The sequence below is a fragment of the Muscardinus avellanarius genome (genome assembly GCF_963383645.1).
Source record: "Muscardinus avellanarius genome assembly, chromosome: 16".
Lineage (NCBI taxonomy): Eukaryota > Metazoa > Chordata > Mammalia > Rodentia > Gliridae > Muscardinus > Muscardinus avellanarius.
The window spans coordinates 70847218-70864727 of NC_137802.1; the positions used below are offsets into that span (position 1 = coordinate 70847218).

The following is a 17510-nucleotide window of genomic DNA, read 5'->3' on the forward strand; positions in this document are numbered from 1 at the left end:
CAGCCGGGCGGCCTGCTCCGCCCTTCACAGCGCTGCGTTTGCCTGTCTACAAATCAGTAAGACCCTAGAGCCTGGAGGATCCTTGGAGACCGTCCGGTCCCGCGCTGGCTAAGGAAACGAGACGCAGAGAGGGGGGCGATTGGTGCGGGCCCGGCGGCCGGCTGCCCCTCCGGCCGTCGGCAGCGGCGCTGGGCATCAGAGCAAGGGTTCTAGGCACTTGGGATTTTTCCAGTAGGACTGAGAGAACTCCTTGGAGACTTTACATGAGGGCTCTGTAGGGAGGGCTCGCTCTGTTTCGCACTGGGATGAGACCCAGCGAGTCCGCCTTTGAGCCCCACCGCTCCTCCCTCCCCCGCCGCCTGGGTGTGTGGGACTGGGCCGGGCTGTGCCAAGGTGCTGACACTCTCACCAAATTGCTGAGGCTGGCCTCCAACCTGCCAGCCTCCTGTCTCAGCCTCCCAAATACTGGGGTTACAAGCTTGTGCCGCCACACCCAGCAGGAATAGCATCTTTCTGTTTTTTTAATATTAGATTTGACTTTCTTTAGTTATGTTGTTCTGTATGTAAAGGAATTAAGTTTACTGTTAAATCCTAAGGGAGGGAAGATATAATAAATGTATTCATCTTTTCTTAATGGGAACAAAAGAGTGATGACGTGTTTTTTAAATACACAGGCAAGCCAGGCGTGGTAGCACACGCTTGTAATCTCAGCATCTGGGAGGCTGAGACAGGAAGATCGAGGTTCGTGGACAGCCTCAGCTACTTAGTGAGGCCCTCTGCAACTCAGTGAGACCCTGTTTCAAAATAAAGAATAAAAACTAGGGCAGGGGGTGTAGCTTGGAGGTAGAATCCCTTGAGTTTCATCCTCAGTACCACAAAAAAAAGTAAGTCAGTAAATACACACACACACACACACACACACACACACACACACACAGGCAAATTAAAAGGATAAAAATATATTGCCTAGCTGGCGTGGTAGTGCACACCTGTAATCTCAATATTTGGGAGGCTGAGGTAGGAGGATCACAGGTTTGAGACCAGCCTCGGTAATTTAGTGAGACCTTCAGCAACTTAGCAAGACCCAGTTTCAAAAAGACAGAGACAGAGAGGGAGGGAGGGTGGGTTGGTAGATTTTCCCTGGGTTCAGTCTATAATACAAAAGTGTGTGTGTGTGTGTGTGTGTGTGTGTGTGTGTGTGTGTGTGTGTGTAACTCCAAAACACAGACTCTGAGGTATGTGGATGTGTGGGTTCTTGATCAAGTTGTAAGAGAAAGGCAGTAAAGCCCACGCCGGCAGGCCCAGCACTGCACGGCTGTGTGCGGGTCCCTCTGCCTCTCCCTGGGCTCACGTCTGCTGGGTCTCTGAGAACATACACTCTCCATTAAGAATAACTCCAGCCGGGCATGGTGGCGCACGCTTGTAATCCCCGCGCTTGGGAGGCGGAGACAGGAGGATCGCCCAGGTTCGAAGCCAGCCGCGCGCGCTGGCTTAGGAGACCCTGTTTCCAAATAAAAATGTAAAAATAGGTCTGGGAGTGTAGCCCGGAGGTAGAAGGGCTTCCAGGAACCCCGGTACCACCAAAAAAAAAAAAAAAAAGAATAACTTTCCACTACAACTTTAAACATAAATGCGGTTTCCAAGTTTAGAGAAAGTTACAGTTCATAACAATAAAGGAAGCTGCTTTTTGAGAAATAATTTGTTAGCCCAGGTTGGCTTCTTTTCTTTGTCTAATTGGCAGAAAAGAAACTGTGTGTGTGTGTGTGTGTGTGTGTGTGTGTGTGTGTGTGTGTGTGTGTACGTATGTATATATGGGGGTGTCACTGGGGTTGAACCCAGGGGAATTTTACCTGCGAGCTACACCTCCAGCACAATTTTATTTTGAAGCAGGATTCCACCGGTCGCTGAGTCTCACTCCTTGAACTGAGGCTGTTCTAACCCTGCAGTCCTCCTGGGATCGCAGGCACCGGGCCCAGCCTGAACTGTGTACGGCGTGCTTCCTCGCTTCTGTGTGTCTTCCTCGGTGGAGCGTCTCTTCAAATGGCTTGCGTGTCTTCATTGAGGTTTTCCTTTTCTTAGCCCAAATTGATCTGCGCTGCTCACTGGACTCGGGTCGCTCTGGTGTCTGGGGTCGCTCTTCCCCGCGTGCAGTTGCTGTAACTAACCTTAATATCGGGAATGGCGTCCTTTCAGCAGCCTTTCACGTGGAGAGGTTGGTTGTAAGTCACACTGTACTAGCAAAGCAGTAGGTAGCTGGCCAGGTAGTTACATTTTAGAAAGGCCAGGAACGGAATCCAGCAGAATTAGAGCTGACTTAAACCATCAGAAGGGCTGGAGGCGGGGCAGGAAAGAGTTTGATTAACAGAACAGAACAAGAAACTAACTGAGCTGAGAATGATTTGATGCAGGAGGTATTTACTAGATGCGCACTGTTGGCTAGATAAGGTGCTGGTTGCCGTTGGAGAAATGATTTAAATACTTGCTTCCCGCTCTTGCGTCTGTTGGCAGTAGATACAAATATTGCCAGGCACGATGGCCCATGCCTGCCATCCCAGTCCTTGGGAGGCCGAGACAAGAGGATCACAGGTTTGAGACCAGCCTTAGCGACTTAGCGAGCTCTCATCAACCTAGCAAGACCCTGCTGCAAAACAAAACAAAACAAAACCGGCTGAGGGTGCATAGAGGTACAATGCCTTTGGATCGGATCCCCGCAGCCGCGCGCACACACACGGAAGCTGTAGCTGTCAGCCACACAGCTTCCTGTGCCGTGGCTAACCTCCCTGGTGCCCATGCAGGAGAGGGCTCTGCCAACATGAGAGCAGAGATCTGAGCGCGAGGGGGGCCCAGGAGGAAGCGGCATTGCTGTGGAGGGAGAGGTCAGGAAGGGCTTTCGGTGCCTGGGGCTGGCCAGTGGGACGTGTTCGGGAACCCAGCAAAGGCTGGCGCTGCAGGTGAGTGTGCGCAGGCCAGTGTGGAAATGGGCCTGCCCAGTGGTGGGCCTGGCGGTGGAGTGCGAATCTTTTTTCTGAGGGAACAAGAAGGCTTTTCTGAACCAGTTTTCCTCCTGCCTCTCCACGCCCTCCCTGGCCACTGCGGTGTGACGTGGGCTCCCTCTACTGGTAGACTGCGCACTTCGGTGGTGTCCCAGGATTACCACTGTTTCCTAATTAGACTAAATTATGAAAGGAATCAGTCCTACGGAAGGCAGTATTCGTGTCCTAGCAGAACACACTGGAGACATGTTCCCGTGTAAACCTCCTGCGTGTCCCTTGATTTAGGGAATCTAAACATGCCCTGAAAGCTCCCTCAGGTCAGTGTGCGCTGGCCCTGGAAGAGGCCGGCACAGGAGGGGCCGTCCTCGCCCTCAGCCTTGGCCGCGCTGCCGCCCACTTGGGAGGGGCTTCCGTTGAGGTTACACATCGAAAAGATGGTGGGAAAGCCAGTGTGTTGGTGTTGCCGGGGTTACTCAGCTTCAACGCCACGATCAACGTTCTCTGCTGTGCTCTTGCAGATCAGGCCGTTGTAATTTAGAAGAATTTAGAAGTACTTGCCTTAGCATCTATTTTCTTAGAGCAGAAGAATCCAACAACCAAATCAAAGTGACCTTCTAATGACATGATTCTTTTTACTGTTAAGACTAACAATAGTCATAAAGTAATTTTACTTTCCTTTAGCATTGCTGTTGTCTAGTCATATATTGAGAGTTACGTTTAATTTTAATACCTTTTAGTGGTCACTGCAATGCATTAGAAAAGAAAATACCTTTAAACAGCATTTCTCATTAGCAGTAGACACTTAATGTCGTTTGTAGTTAATGAGTTTGTGTTCATTTTGAGTTGGGCTCCCATGTTGCCATGGTGATAGATGAGCCAGAAGCCATCAACAGAGCAAACAGAAGGCCACCGCTTAGGATCCCCCGGGGTTGCCGACGAGCACAGCAGATGGGCCTCCTTAGGAGAGCTGCCTCCTGCCTGCATCTCCTTGCTGTAAGGCAGCTTCTACCCAGTGTTCGCTGTGATGTCGCTTGCAGGAGAATTGGTAATGATGGGAGCATTCCCTGCAAGCTTTGATTATTTTGGCATAAGAGAATTTCTCACATAGTCACAATTGCAAATATTAATTTTATATATTCGAGTAAATTCATTTATTTATTTATTTATTGCAGTACTGGGGATGGAACCCCAGGGGCATTCTACCTCTGAGTGACATCCCAGCCCTAATTTTTTATTCTTTTTTTTTTAAATTTATTTTTATTGGTGCATTGTAATCATACATCACATTGGAGTACAAGACTTGAGAGGATATACAATCACACATCATCCAATTAGCCCTCATCCAGCCCCCATCCCATTCCCTCCCCCTCCCTCAATCCCATGCTTCTTTGGGGATTAACTTTGATGCATATGTTTATGTACCTCCTGCGTTTTAAAGAGGCTCCATCCTCCCCTATTCCATACCCTCTGATTGGTCACCTTAATTACTTCACTATAGGGCCCTTTCTATAGCTCGACCACTTCCTGGTGCCCCTTTCCTCCTAGTTATTGCTGATTAGGGGAAGCATCTGGTTTTAATTTTCTGTGATATTTCTCTGTGCATGCCGCATTGCAAATACCGATCCCACTCTTGACGGCCCCAGTAGTGGCCTGGCTACCCGGTGGACTGATCCAGACCTCGCTGGCCCCAGCACCGGCCTAACCCCTCGGCAGGCTCCGATCCCAGCCTCAGAGGCCTCAATAGCGGCCTTGCCTCACGGAAGGCTCCGATGCCGGCCAGTGGCCCCAGCACCGGCCTAACCCCTCAGCAGGCTCTGATCCCGGCCTCGGAGGCCCCAGCACCGGCCTTGCCTCGCAGCAGGCTCCGATCCCGGCCTCGCTGGCCCCAGCACCGGCCTAATCTCTCGGCAGGCTCCGATCCCGGCCTCAGAGGCCTCAATAGCGGCCTTGCCTCACAGAAGGCTCCGATGCCGGCCGTTGGTCCCGGCACTGGCCTAACCCTTCGGCAGGCTTCGATCCCGGCCTCGGAGGCCCCAGCACTGGCCTTGCCTCACGGCAGGCTCCGATCCCAGCTTTGCTGTGTCCGTCGCCGGCCTCACCCCTCGGCAGGCTCTAATCCGAGCACTCTCTTCGCCCAACTATTTGTCCAATGTTCTCAAGGGTGCATGGTGGTGGTAGCATTCTGCCTCTGGGGTCATTACTTCAAAGGTTTCAGGTGTAATGCATCAGATCTCTGCCTCCCCTGAGTACTGGCCACTGCCATTGCCACTGCCTCCACCATTTCAAATCTTTCCCAAGCTCTCTTTTCACTCTGAATGTTGTCCAATCTTCCTAAGCATGTGCGACAGTAGCATTCAACCTTTGGTGTAATTTCTCAAAAAAACAAAACAAAACAAAACAAGGTTGGTAGTCTCCAATTTCTGCTTCTCCTGAATACAAGTCTCCACCACCAACGCGGAGACCGCTTTCAGCACCGCCTTTCTCCTTGGTCTCCGCTAAAGTCTCTCTCCTTAAAGATGATGTCCAAGATTCTTAACAATGTAGAGAAGAAGCAGTCCTCCTTAGCGGGGAGTTTTTCCAATAATTTCAGTTCATTTGGATAAGTTTTGTCTGCATCTCCAGTATCCTGGCATCCGCTACCTCCTTGACCCCTCTCCGATATTTTCCTTTTTTCTTTTTCTTTTCCTTTTATACAGAGTCCTTCCGGGTGGAGAGGGGTTCGCCTAGGGGTGCCCCGCCAGTGCCTGCCCACCCGCCCAGGGTCAGGGCCAGGGGGCCCGGACCACGGGGTCCTTCCAGGTGGAGAGGGGGGTCGCCTAGGGGCGCCCCACCAGCGCCTGCCTACCCGCCCAGTGTCGGGGCCAGGGGGCCCAGACCACGGGCTATTCTTTATTTTTGAAACAGGGTCTCAGTGAGTTGCAGGGAGCCTCACTAAGTAGCTGAGGCTAGCTGTAGACCAAGATTCTCCGGTCTCTGCCTCCCGAATACTGGGATTACAAGCATGCGCCACCATGCCTGGCCTTACATTTGAGTAAATTTAATTTTAAGAAAAAGTTTAAAATTAAAAGTAAATTTAATTTTAAGAAAAAGTTTAAAGCTCCGAATCTTTGAATATGTGTTCTGAAATGACTAGAATGAATACATGATTTTTAATAGTTTTCTTGTCACTGTGTAGTGTGAGAGAGAAGTATCCACATCTTATCACTCAAAATCTTGTGTTTCTTAAGTTCTTAAATGCCATCTATGTAGAAAAAAGTAGACCCAGCTCCCCGCGCCACATACTCACGCACAGATGGCTTCTGTGTCCCACAAGGTGCGGGGCTGTCCCCACCAGCCAGGCGTCATCTAGTCCAGTTCAGTTCTGATACTGTGTCAGAACACCCAGGGTAAGGGCTCAACCCCCAAGACTGCCCTGCTTCAGACCCAGTCACAAGTTGGGGCCTCCAAAACTTGCAACCCACTGACCATAAATTAGGGTTCCCACAACTCCCTCTCCATGAACTTGTCAGAGTGGCACACACAACCCAGGGAAACGTGTCTGCTGGTTTATTATAATGAGCTTGTTAAAGTACGCAGTAAACAAACGGGCGCAGTCTGGACCGATCCGAGCACAGGAGCTTTGTTCCGTGGCAGGTGGACACAGTCCTGTTCACTTCCCCAGAGCCTCCACCGCTTGGCTCTCTGGAGGCTCCCGAGCCTCGTCCTGGAGTTTTGTGGAGACTTCTTTGCACAGGCACCATGGAAATCTAGACCACCGTGGAGAGCAGAGACTGCACGCCCAGGCTGACCTGGCGCTAGCAGACGGGCAGGGTCCCAGTGAGGCCCGCCCTGCGGGTTCTCCTTGGGCCCTCTGGCAGTCGTCCTTCCTCCTGGGCACAGGCCAGAATCCCTTCAGAAATGGGGGTCTTATGATCTACTCAAGAAAAGATAGGCATCGGATTTGCTTATGGCCAGCTCCAAGACAGACAGGTGGGGAAAGGAGAAATCTCGTTTCTGTGGCTGAGAAGACCCCATGTTTAACAAGATGTCTTTCACCTTCGTCACGCTAAAGCTGTTCCTGAGCCCCTTTTGGAACCAGCCAAAAGGCCAGATGCTTGGGAAAAGATGGAGATCTTTTTATAGTTGCTAAGGAGAGCAAGGGCTTTGGGAATCAGGAGCTGCGGGTGAAAACGACATGTACACACAGCGTAGCGCCACCCGTCGGGCCTAGCTTGGCGTTGATTTCATGATGACTTACTGGTGGCGTGGGAGGGTGCGTGAGACCAGATGACCACAGCCGTCAAAAGGTGCGGCCAGGCTGCAGGTGGGACGGGTGTGGCAACACGTGCTTGTAAGCCCCGTGCTTGGGAGCTGAGGCAGGAGAAGCACAGAGTGGAGCATGGCCCTAAGCACGTCGTGAGGCTCAGGAACCTGGGAGACCCTTTCTCAAAATGTGTGCACAGTCACTGAACCGCATCATGACGTGAGGCTCCAGTGTACAAATTAAAGTACTTTAAAAATAGGGCTGGCCGGGCATGGCGGGGCACGCTTGTAAGCCCAGTGCTTGGGAGCTGAGACAGGATGACTGCAGGTTTGCAGCCAGCCTCAGCTACCTAGTGAGGCCCTCTTTCCAAATAATTAAAAAGAGGGCTGGTGGTATAGCTCTAAGGTAGAATGCCCCTGGGTTCTATCCCCAGTGCTACAAAAAATTAAAAAAAAAAAAAATTAAATAGGGCTGGCAGTAGAACTTGGAGATAGAATGCCCTAGCTTCAATCCCTATACCACAACTAAAGAAAACAAGAATGTCCCTCTAAGTTAGCGCTTACCTATAGTGACTTCGTGAACATGCCTTCCCACTCTTTCCTGCCTGCTCCGGTTGACATTCCACCGTCAGGAAGCAGCGCATGTCTGCCTAGACAGCATGCTGATGCTGTGACGGTATGTGAGAGTTACGTGATCTGCTTGCAGAAACACCCGAAAAACTATACTCCTAACCATATTTTGGCTGAAGATTATAGAAATCATTCTAGCTGTTTCAAGCAGAAATGGACTTAAAATGGGAAGTTAAGTGCTCATAAAATCGTTGAAAGGGTGGAGAAGGGCTGGCCTCCCCAAGAGTCCTCAGAAGGATGGGAGGCTCTGCTGCGCTGCTGCCCCTCCAGCACAGTGCCTCTGCTGCTGCGGGGACCAGGAGACGCATGGGCCCAGCCCTTCAGCCACAAAGAGGCAGAGCCGTGGTGCCGCCCAGAAACGCCAGCACCTGTCTCCAGGACGGAGCGCACCACCCCACTCTCCAGCTGGCCATACTCGTGGGCTTCTCAGGTGTGGCTGCCGATCCCTGGCAGCTGGGCAAGCCTCCGCGCTTATTGAGTGAATGAATGAGTGGGTGAACGAGGACCTTTTACCCCAGTAAACCAGAAGTCAGGGGCATAGATTGAGAGAGGGGGTTGGAGTATCAGGATCTTGAAGAGTGTAGAAAAGTTTTAGACAAGGCGAGTAGGAATTTTGAAGGTCCATGTTAGGCTAATAAGAGGGATTCTTTTTTTTGTGTGTGTGTGTAGTCCTACACCCCCAAACCTCTTTTATTTAGAAACAGTCTCACTAAGTTGCTGAGAAGCCGCACTAAGTAGCTGAGGCTGGCTCTGAACCTGCAGTCCTCCTGTCTCAGCCTCCCAAGCGCAGGGATGACAAGCGTGCCCACCACGCCCACACCCAGCTCTAATAAGAGGATTCTTTGCAGCAGTGAGGCTGGGAGGAAGTGTGAGCCCAGAGAGCTGCAGGTGGCAGTGGTGGTGCCAGCCACGCGGGGGGCCAGGCAGGGAGAGGAGCGGCTGTGACCAGGCATCGTGGAGTCAGTGAAGGGTAGAGTGAGCAGTGGGACCAGTCCCTGCTCCTGTGCCCTGCTGCCGATGCCGTTCAGGACTGTCAGTGAAAAGGCTCCCCAGGGAAGGCCAAGGAGCCCCCACAGGTCGCTCCCTGTTCAGGCTGCTCCCGGGTCTTGGGTTGGCAGTAGTAGGGCCTTACAGACCATTTGTGCCTATTCTGAGACTGTCACATGAAAATGTTAGCTGAAAGCACAAAATGTCTTAGAATACTCTTAAGACTCCTGTCTTACCAGCAGATGTTGCCCTCATTTTTATTTATTTATTTATTTATTTATTTTTTATTGGTGCAATGTATTCATACATCATAATGGTATAAAGAAAATACTTTTGTAGACATACATGCACACATCGCCCAGTTAGCCCCTACCCGATCCCTCCCCATTCCCTCCCCATCTCTCCTTCCCATGCTTGGCTTAGTGGTTGACATCTAGTTTTATAGCAATTTATCCAATATTAACAATGATAATCTCACATAACAGTTTCATTTGTCTGATACCAAGCTTTTGATGACTTAAAGATAACATTTCAATATTTCTTTTTGCTTTCTTTCTTACCAGAGAATATTTTTTTCTTTCTTTTTTTTTTTTTTTAGGTGAAACTATCATACATTTATTTATTTTTCAAAAAAAATCTATCCTGGTATGGAATATGGACTCTAGATACTCAAAACAATCTCAAAAAAGAGCAAAGCTAGAAGATGTATATTTTCTGATTTCAAACCATATAAAGCTACAATAATTGAAACAGTGTAGTACTGTTCTAAAGGCAGATATATAAACCATTGGAGTTAAATAAAAGCCTAGAGATAAATTCTTCCATGTATTGTCAAGTTATTTTTGACAAGGTTTCCACGAACATTTGGTGGAGGAAATACTAATCTTTTAACTAAATATTGTTGAAAATAATAATTACATGAAAAAGAATAAAATTGGACCCTTACCTAACACATATACAAATACTAACTCAAAATAGATAAAAGATAGATAATAGATGTCAGATTCCTGCTGTCGGATTTTTTTTTCCAAATTAGAAACTATGCGTTCATTTTTTCAATGATCATCTTCTAGGAGTGAGATTCTATTCTCCATGTGGTCTAATCGGTTGTTTGTACTTTGAATTGAGGCCTTTACTTCATTAATTGCATCCTTTATCTCTCTTTGGCTCTCTCTGAATTCTTTTCGAAACACCTCTATTATTTCTACAGTTATTTTCCTGATTTGATCTTCTAGAAATCTCTGAATTTCTGTTTTTTCGGGTTCTGATGTTGTGGGGTTGTGGGCATTCATTGCTCCATTGTTATTCCTCTTTCCCATGATTTTGGAAGTTTGTGCCTTCTCTGGGTTCTTCTCTGGGTCACTACGACTTCACTTAAGGTGCTCTGGATCTCGAGTCTGTGGTATCTCGGTCCCCACTACTCCTTTACTGGGTTGTATCGCAGAGTCTCAGACCCTGGGAGTCAATCGAGGCTGCTTTAGACCATGGGGGGGTGCCAGGTTGGGCGTTCTCCTATGGTGTGATATCTCTGCCACTGCCACTCCCCCACTGGGTCAAGTCCCTGGGAGTACAGTACTGGGATTTCTCCTCTAGGGGCCACAATTTGACTCAGTGTTGTTGAGTGCGCCGATGGAGCTGTAGTGGACTCGGTGAATTCGCTGCTGCTGCCGCCGGTGGCAATATGGCGCCACTGCCCCGCCCTCAGCCGTGAGGCTGGCGTATTTTCTGTTTTTGAGCTCCGCTCTGAGTCCCTGCAGGGTGTGCTGAGCCCAGCCTCTGGGAGCTTTAGACGCTCCCTATGCCGAAAAATCTGCCGAATCCCGCCCGGCTGATCCGCAGCGGCTCACCTCGGCTCGCTGCCCGCCGTTCCTCTCTGGAGCCTGGTAGGCTGTTGAGTGCGTTGGTCTGGTGCTGTCCGGTGAGCTCGCCGCTGCCACTGGCAGTAAGGCGCTGCTGCCGCGTCCTCGGGCGTGAGGCCAGCGTTTCTCCTCTCTGGTTCTGAGCTCCGTTATGAGTTCCCTTCCTCTCTGGAGCCTGGTGCTGCAAGGGAAAATGGCACCCGCCGCTTTGCGCCGTGGCTCCGGCTGCAGCACTGCAGTCTGGTTTCTGGTATCTCGTTTTTCCAGCCCTCTTTTTCTCTGTCCCTTGACATTACTTTTTTTGTTTCTCTGCTGATGGTGTTTTCTGGCTATGAAAGGCGCTGATTTTGTGGTAATAGAGATTGGTTGTTAGCGGGCTCGTAAGCCCCGCTTTTCTCCGTCGCCATCTTCCCAGAAGTCCTCCCCTCATTTTTTAAAAAAGATGAAAAACTTACTAGGCAAAAAGTAACCAAAATTTCCAGCTTACTAAAGATTTTATGAGCTCCGTAGTCTCTTAAATGACTGATGTTTTCATTTTTCCTAAATAAAACAAATTACTTGTAGGTGATCCATAAACAGAGTCCAGGCTAACTAGTTCCCGTGGCCTTGCTGTGAGAAAACGCGGGGGATTGAGTGTGAAGCTCAGGAGTCTTCAGAATCCAGTGTGTATCTTATGCTCGCAGCACATCTCAATTTGGACAGCCTCCACTCACAGCCACGTGTGGTTAAAGGCCACCACGTGGTCGTCTCCGAACCTGTCAGGCTTCCAGTCAGTTCCCCGTGCTTTGAGCTGTGTACCTTGCCGTTGTCATTTTCCCAGTCAGTCGTTACTGCATTAGATCAGAACCACAGCCTTTAGAGCAGCGGTCAGCACGGTCCTGGCTCAGCCGCAGGACATGCTTGCTTGACTTCCAGGTGTGCTCCACTTGAGGAAGGCAGCCTCCGGCCGCACTGTCCCCAGGCAGCAGAAGCGGAGGCTGCACTTGGAGGGGGCGAGCGAGGCCACTCATCCCTGGGGGAAAGAGCCTCGGTGGCCACGGGCTCCGGAAGACCCAGGAAGGGAGGCCCGGCCTCCAGCCGGGACGGAGTGAGGCCCGCGCCCTGCCCATGCGGTGATGCTGAGCCACCCTCGCGTTGCAGAGGAGACTGGAACTGACCGGTTACTTCTTTACCCACATTACTTTTAAAAACAGAACAACACCTGCACAAGGCTTTAGAATGTGTTGTTGGGGCTCTTCTCCTGGAAGGTGTACAGGACTGACAGTGTGGTACCTTCTGCTGCCTGCTCCAGTGGTCAGCGAGCTTTCCTGCAGGGCTGGACGAGACACTGGAGAATCTGGGGCCGTGCCTGGCTCCGCCACAAGCTCAGCCTTGGCGTTGCTCACACACACCCTTTGAAAGTAGGAGGAGGGAGACTGGCTCAGAGCGCCGCGCTGCGTGGACGCCCAGGCAGGTAGCACAGGAGAGCCCCGTGTTCTTTGTGCAGATATCCTGGCATTTGATGGTCTAGGTTGAAAAGTAACCAGACGATGACGTTTGCCTACTTGCTTCTTCATAACTGTAGCACAGATTCCTTTTCTTCTCGTTGCTTTGATGTTAGACAGCTCTGAATTTGCCCTTCGATACTTTGAAAAGCTAGCAGTGGTGTAGGCAGCACCGGCTGGTGACCGGGGCTGACTTCTGGTCTTGACCCTCAGCTTACTCTTTGAGGTAGGTCACCTCGGCTCCTGGGGTTGGCACAGGGGAGGGAGGGCCCTGGGGAGCCAGCACAGGGCCATTCCACCTCTGAGCTGCACTCCCAGCCTGCTTTTATCTTTGATTTGGAAGCAGGGTCTCACTAGGTTGCCGAGCGTCTTGCTAAGTTGCTGAGACTGGCCTCAAACCTACGATGCTCCTGCCTCAGCCTCCCAAGTGCAGCCGTGATAGGTGTGCGCTCCTGTGCCCGGCTCCCAGTTATGTCCCTGTTCTAGGAAGTCCTTTGTTCCTGCATCCTTGCCGAATCGTTTCCTTCTGTCAGTTTTCTTCATTTCTCGTCTTTTCAGAAGCAGGACACCCAGTGGAAGTATCTGGCCATGCAGTGTCAGTTATGTGTAAAGGAGAAGCTAGGTTTTCATTCCCAGGGTAGGTAGGCCATTCTGGAGCTTGATGGTAGTCCTCTTTATTCCCTCCTTTCCTATCTCCTCCTTTCCTCCTATGCCTTCCTTTGAATTTTGTAGTAAAGTTCTGGGAGAGATTGAAAGATTCAGAAGGGTGGGGAGAAAAAGCTGCTGGTTGCGGGGACATGTTTTTGGGGTGCCTGTAGCACCTCCAGATGTGGGTATTCAGTAGCCATCTGGAGCTGTGTGCGTGGCCACTGCGTGGACGAATGCCGCCACGGGAGTAAGTTGATGACCGGTGCACCGTAAGTATAAGAGCGTCTGCAGCAAGGCCTCACGGGACAGAGGAGAGGCTGCTGAGGGGTCCCGGCGAGCACTGCGGGCTTCAGGGGAGACGGGGATGAGGAGCTGGGGGTCCAGGTATTTACATGCTGATGGGAGAGTCCTCTCTTCCACGCAACACCGTGCCGGGACTCTCAGCGAGGGCCCCATCAATCCAAGCCCTGGCTAAAAAGAACCGTCCTTAGACGGGCAGATCCGGGGGCCCTCTTCTGACGGTTTGGGCCTTTCTGCCTCCTCTGGAGATGGAAGTGAGTCAGTACTCAGGGCACACGGGACGGCGCCGCCCTGCCTGGGCTCACGGCCTCAAACCCCAAGTTCGTTTGTGGGAGGACGGGGTTCGAGCAGCCGAATCCCAGCTCTGCTTTCCGAGCACTGCGGCATTGCTTCTTCTTGGGATTTGTTTATTTGCTTCCCTGCTTCACTTCCTGGCTTGCTTTGGGTTTTAAGCTGATGTTAGTAAAGCTTTGGGGTTTTTTCCTTTTGTTCTTTTTTAGTGCCAGAACCTACTAAGACCTGTTCAAGCCAGCTCCAACCTGCCGGTCCCAGTACCAACACTTCCACCAGCACTGTCTCCAGCAGCAGCAATGGCAAACGTGCGCCTGCCATTGGCCCGCAGCCAGCAGCCTCCCGCTACCTGCCTCGAGAGGTGCCTCCGCGCTTCCGCCAGCAGGAGCAGAAGCAGCTGCTAAAGAGAGGCCAGCCACTGCCTGTCGGGGCTCTGGGCAGCGCGAGCCCAGCACAGGGTGCCGGGCCTGCGGGCACAAGCCCTCCACCCGTCCCCGGAGCCGGGCCACAGCAGCTCCCCGGCCAGCTCCCAGCAGGTATGGCTGACCCCGAGTCTCTTGGTCTTTTGGTTTGGCCGTGCTGGGGATTCAACCAGGGCCCTGTGTGTGCTGAGTAAGCACTCTCCCACTGAGCTACCCCAGCCCAGGACATCCCTTTTATCTGAGAGCTCTGCTACTGAGAAATAAAAATAGACACGTTTTGGTCCATGTTCAGAGATAGACAGATTGCCAGTCTCTTGTGTCAGGTGGATTTGGAAGCTCGTGATCCCCCTCTTTACGTTTGGTATTTCTCACACACCCTCAGCTGTCTTTAGCCCCTTGAGCACGTTGGCCACGTGGCCCTGTTTAGTCGGATGCTTTGGAGTGAAAGCCCCTGGCAGGCGGGGCTGTCTCCTGAGCGTACACGTGCTTTACAGGAGGTAGTAAGCGCAGGCGTTTCCAGCCAGCGGGGCACACCCGCCGGCCCTGTCCTGAGCCCTGTGGAGTCCAGGCTCCTCCTGTGCCCGTTTCGTAGCTCCCTGCCCACAGTCAGCTGGTGGCCTCTGAGCTCCCAAGAAGGACCGCTGCTTGTCCTTCCCTTCCAGCTACCACAGCGCAGCTGTCTCCTACCAGTTCCCTTTCCAGCTAGTTGCCTTGGCATTTGGATGTTTGAGAAAATTCGTATTATAATATAGGGAATTCTTGAAAGAGAACAAAGTTACTTGTGTTCAACTGCTAGGTTTCTCTGTTGTCTTCCAAAGTTTTTCTGTTTTAAATAACTTAAATGCTATTGGTGCGCTGGTTCTAGAATGGAAACTGTACTTGCCGATGGTTGTGAAGCCCAGGTCTGTGATTAGATCATATAAACAGGGCACACAGGGAGGCTTTTGAGACTGAAATTTAAGAGAAACCTGCCATGAGTCCTGCTCATATTCGTTTTCTTTCATGTGCTACCTTTAATATGGGTTCCAACATTACCTAAAAGTATTTATAGAAATGTTTTTCAAAACTATGACTTTGTGGTATGTTTGAACTCATATTTTTAGATAACTTTGCTTGTCTCTTCAAGTATTCTTGACTTGTGTCTGCCAACAACCTGGTAGAGAGGATGTAGATCCATCATTGTCACCAAAAAACAAGACAAAAAACAAAGAGCAGAGAAAACATGTTCACTGACCAAGAATACAGTCCCATCTGTCTCACTGCAAGCATTTAGAATCAGACATTCAAATTATACTTTCTGCACTGAATGAGCGTCCCCGGGATAACATAAGAAAGATTCTACAGTCGGATCTAGATGGCTTGGTGTGTTGATCAGATGCTTACTCTGGAACACTGAGCCAGGAATGTGCGCCCGCCCTTCCTCAGCGTCGCGTGGTGCTGCCCTTGGCTGGTGGCTTCACACGCCTCTCACCAGAAGCTTCACGAGGCTGCTGGCGCTGCTGCTGGCGCGTTAGATAAAAAGCAGAGCTCAATCAGGAATTCATTGCATAAAATTTTGGTATGAATTTTTTTTAACAAAACCGAGGATTGAACCCAGGGGCATTCTACCCACAAGCTACAGCCCCTGCCCTATTTCTTATTCTATTTTGAAACAGGGTCTCACTGAGAGTTGCGGAGGGCCTCACTTAGTAGCTGAGGCTGTCTGCGAACCGCGACCCTCCGGTCTCAGCCTCCTGAATGCTGGGATTACAAGCTTGCGCCACCATGCCTGGACCAAATAAAAGCTCGCTCGCACGCGCGCGCGCTCTCTCTCTCTCTCTCCCTCTCTCTCTCTCTCTCTCTCTCTCTCTATATATATATATATATATATATATATATATATATATATATGTATATATGTATATATATATTTTTTTTAGAAATACAGTACATAGATTGTTACTGTATATGGGTCTTTTATTTGTTTATTTTTAGTACTTGAGGTTGAACCCAAGTTGAACAGCCCTTTTTATTTTTATTTCAAAAGAGGGTTTCACTAAGTTGCTGGTGTTGCCCTCAAACCTGCAGTCTTCCTGGCTCAGCCTCCCAATTACTGGGATTACAGGTTTTTGCCACCATACCTAGTTTGTATTTGTTACTTATATGAATAGGATTTTTGGTTTTGGTTTGGTTTTGTCTTGTGTTTGTTGTTGTTATACCAAGAATTGGACCCAAGGGCATTCTATCTCTAAGCTACACCCCTGGCCCTGTTTTATTTTTCGTTGAAACAGGGTCTCTCTAGGTTGCTGAGGCTGTCCTTGAACCTGCGATCCTCCTGTCTGGCCTCCTAAGTACTAGGATTAGGGGAGTGCGCCACCCGCCTGGCCGCAGGCTTTATCACTTTAGTCAGTTCTGCTCTAAAATGAAAAGTCGTCTGAATGATGAGAACAGCCCTCTCCTGTACTGCTGCCCTGAACAGAAGCACGAGTGCTGGGTCGGCAGCACCACGCGCCAGGCGAGCAGGTGGGCCAGAGGGTGGCCGGGCCGCGGGCTGGCCGGCTCGTCCCTCCAGCAGAGAGAAGTGACGCGGGGTGATGCGGGCTCCCGGGCTGCTTTCTGCATTTTCCCAAGTGGGTCCATATGTGTGCTCTTTCCCTCTTGAGTTCTACTGTTAGGAAAGTGTAAGGAGGTGAAGTATCTCCGGAAGGCTCCATGGGGTTGGGATCGCCTGTCATAGCTCTAGAGGCGCCTAACTCACAGGCACCTGCTCTCCTCACACCCAGCGGCCTGGCCTGGCTCCTCCAGGTGAAGGTCGACTGTCTAAGTCCTCACCGCATTAATGGGGAGCTTACGTGTCTATTCCAGTACACAGAGAGGCTTTGTGGATAAAATTAAACTGTATAAGTCTAGAAGTGGAAAGTTTGTAAAGAGTGGAAAACTGAATTTGCGGTTTGTTTGTTTGTTTGTTTAGCCTTGTAAGTACAGATAGCAATTTCTATGCAGTTGTAGTACAGATGGCTGGTGGAATTAGGAGAGGGGCCTACCCTGACCGTTCTTCTTCTTTACATACCAGAATATGTGTCAGTATCGGTCTGCCTCTTCCAGACTTTGGCTGTGGTCTACCTTGTGTTTTGCAGTAGTCTGTCAAGCTTATTCATATAGAAAATGACAATCTAAAATACTGCCTTTTTTTTTTTGACAAAACACTAGCTTAATACTCTGCACCATCTTTCCCTATCTTGTTATGCCAGAGCGTGTGTCAGCCCTGCCACGCCGCATTTGCCCGCCTCAGAGAAGGGGGAGGTGCTGATCTTTGAGAACTGTGGTTTTGCCAAGTGTGGCTTTTTTAATTCAGTGAACAAAGTACCCGTTGGATGCCTACTGAATGCCAAACGCTTTGCATTAGGGAGAAACAGTTGTGAGTGAAGTGTGTTGGAATATTGTGACAGAGACAGGAGCAGGGTGTCACAGGCATGCGTGGTCCAGAAAGGCTCCACCGGAGGTGCCCAGAGTCGGACTTGAACAGCCAGCCCCACTGCGTAGAGCAGGTGAAAGGGGCCGCCTGCGCCGGCCACAGCCATCCCCTCTGGGAGACTGCAGGCGGCGGGCGGCTCGCGCATGAGCAGGCTGCGGGAGGGCCTGGGGCTCAGCCGGCGCTTCGCATTGCTAAGCAGG

General features: G+C 50.6%; 1 protein-coding gene across 1 annotated transcript in view; it reads left to right on the forward strand.

The window, feature by feature from the left end:
• TNRC6C (trinucleotide repeat containing adaptor 6C) overlaps positions 1–17510 on the forward strand; it is a gene marked incomplete at its 3' end in the record, with an annotated part of 110025 nt that overhangs the window by 35860 nt on the left and 56655 nt on the right. The window contains exon 4 of the mRNA XM_080713751.1: positions 13644–13970. Within this exon, the coding sequence (XP_080569877.1) occupies positions 13644–13970 (327 nt within the window). The remainder of the gene's footprint in view (positions 1–13643; positions 13971–17510) is intronic.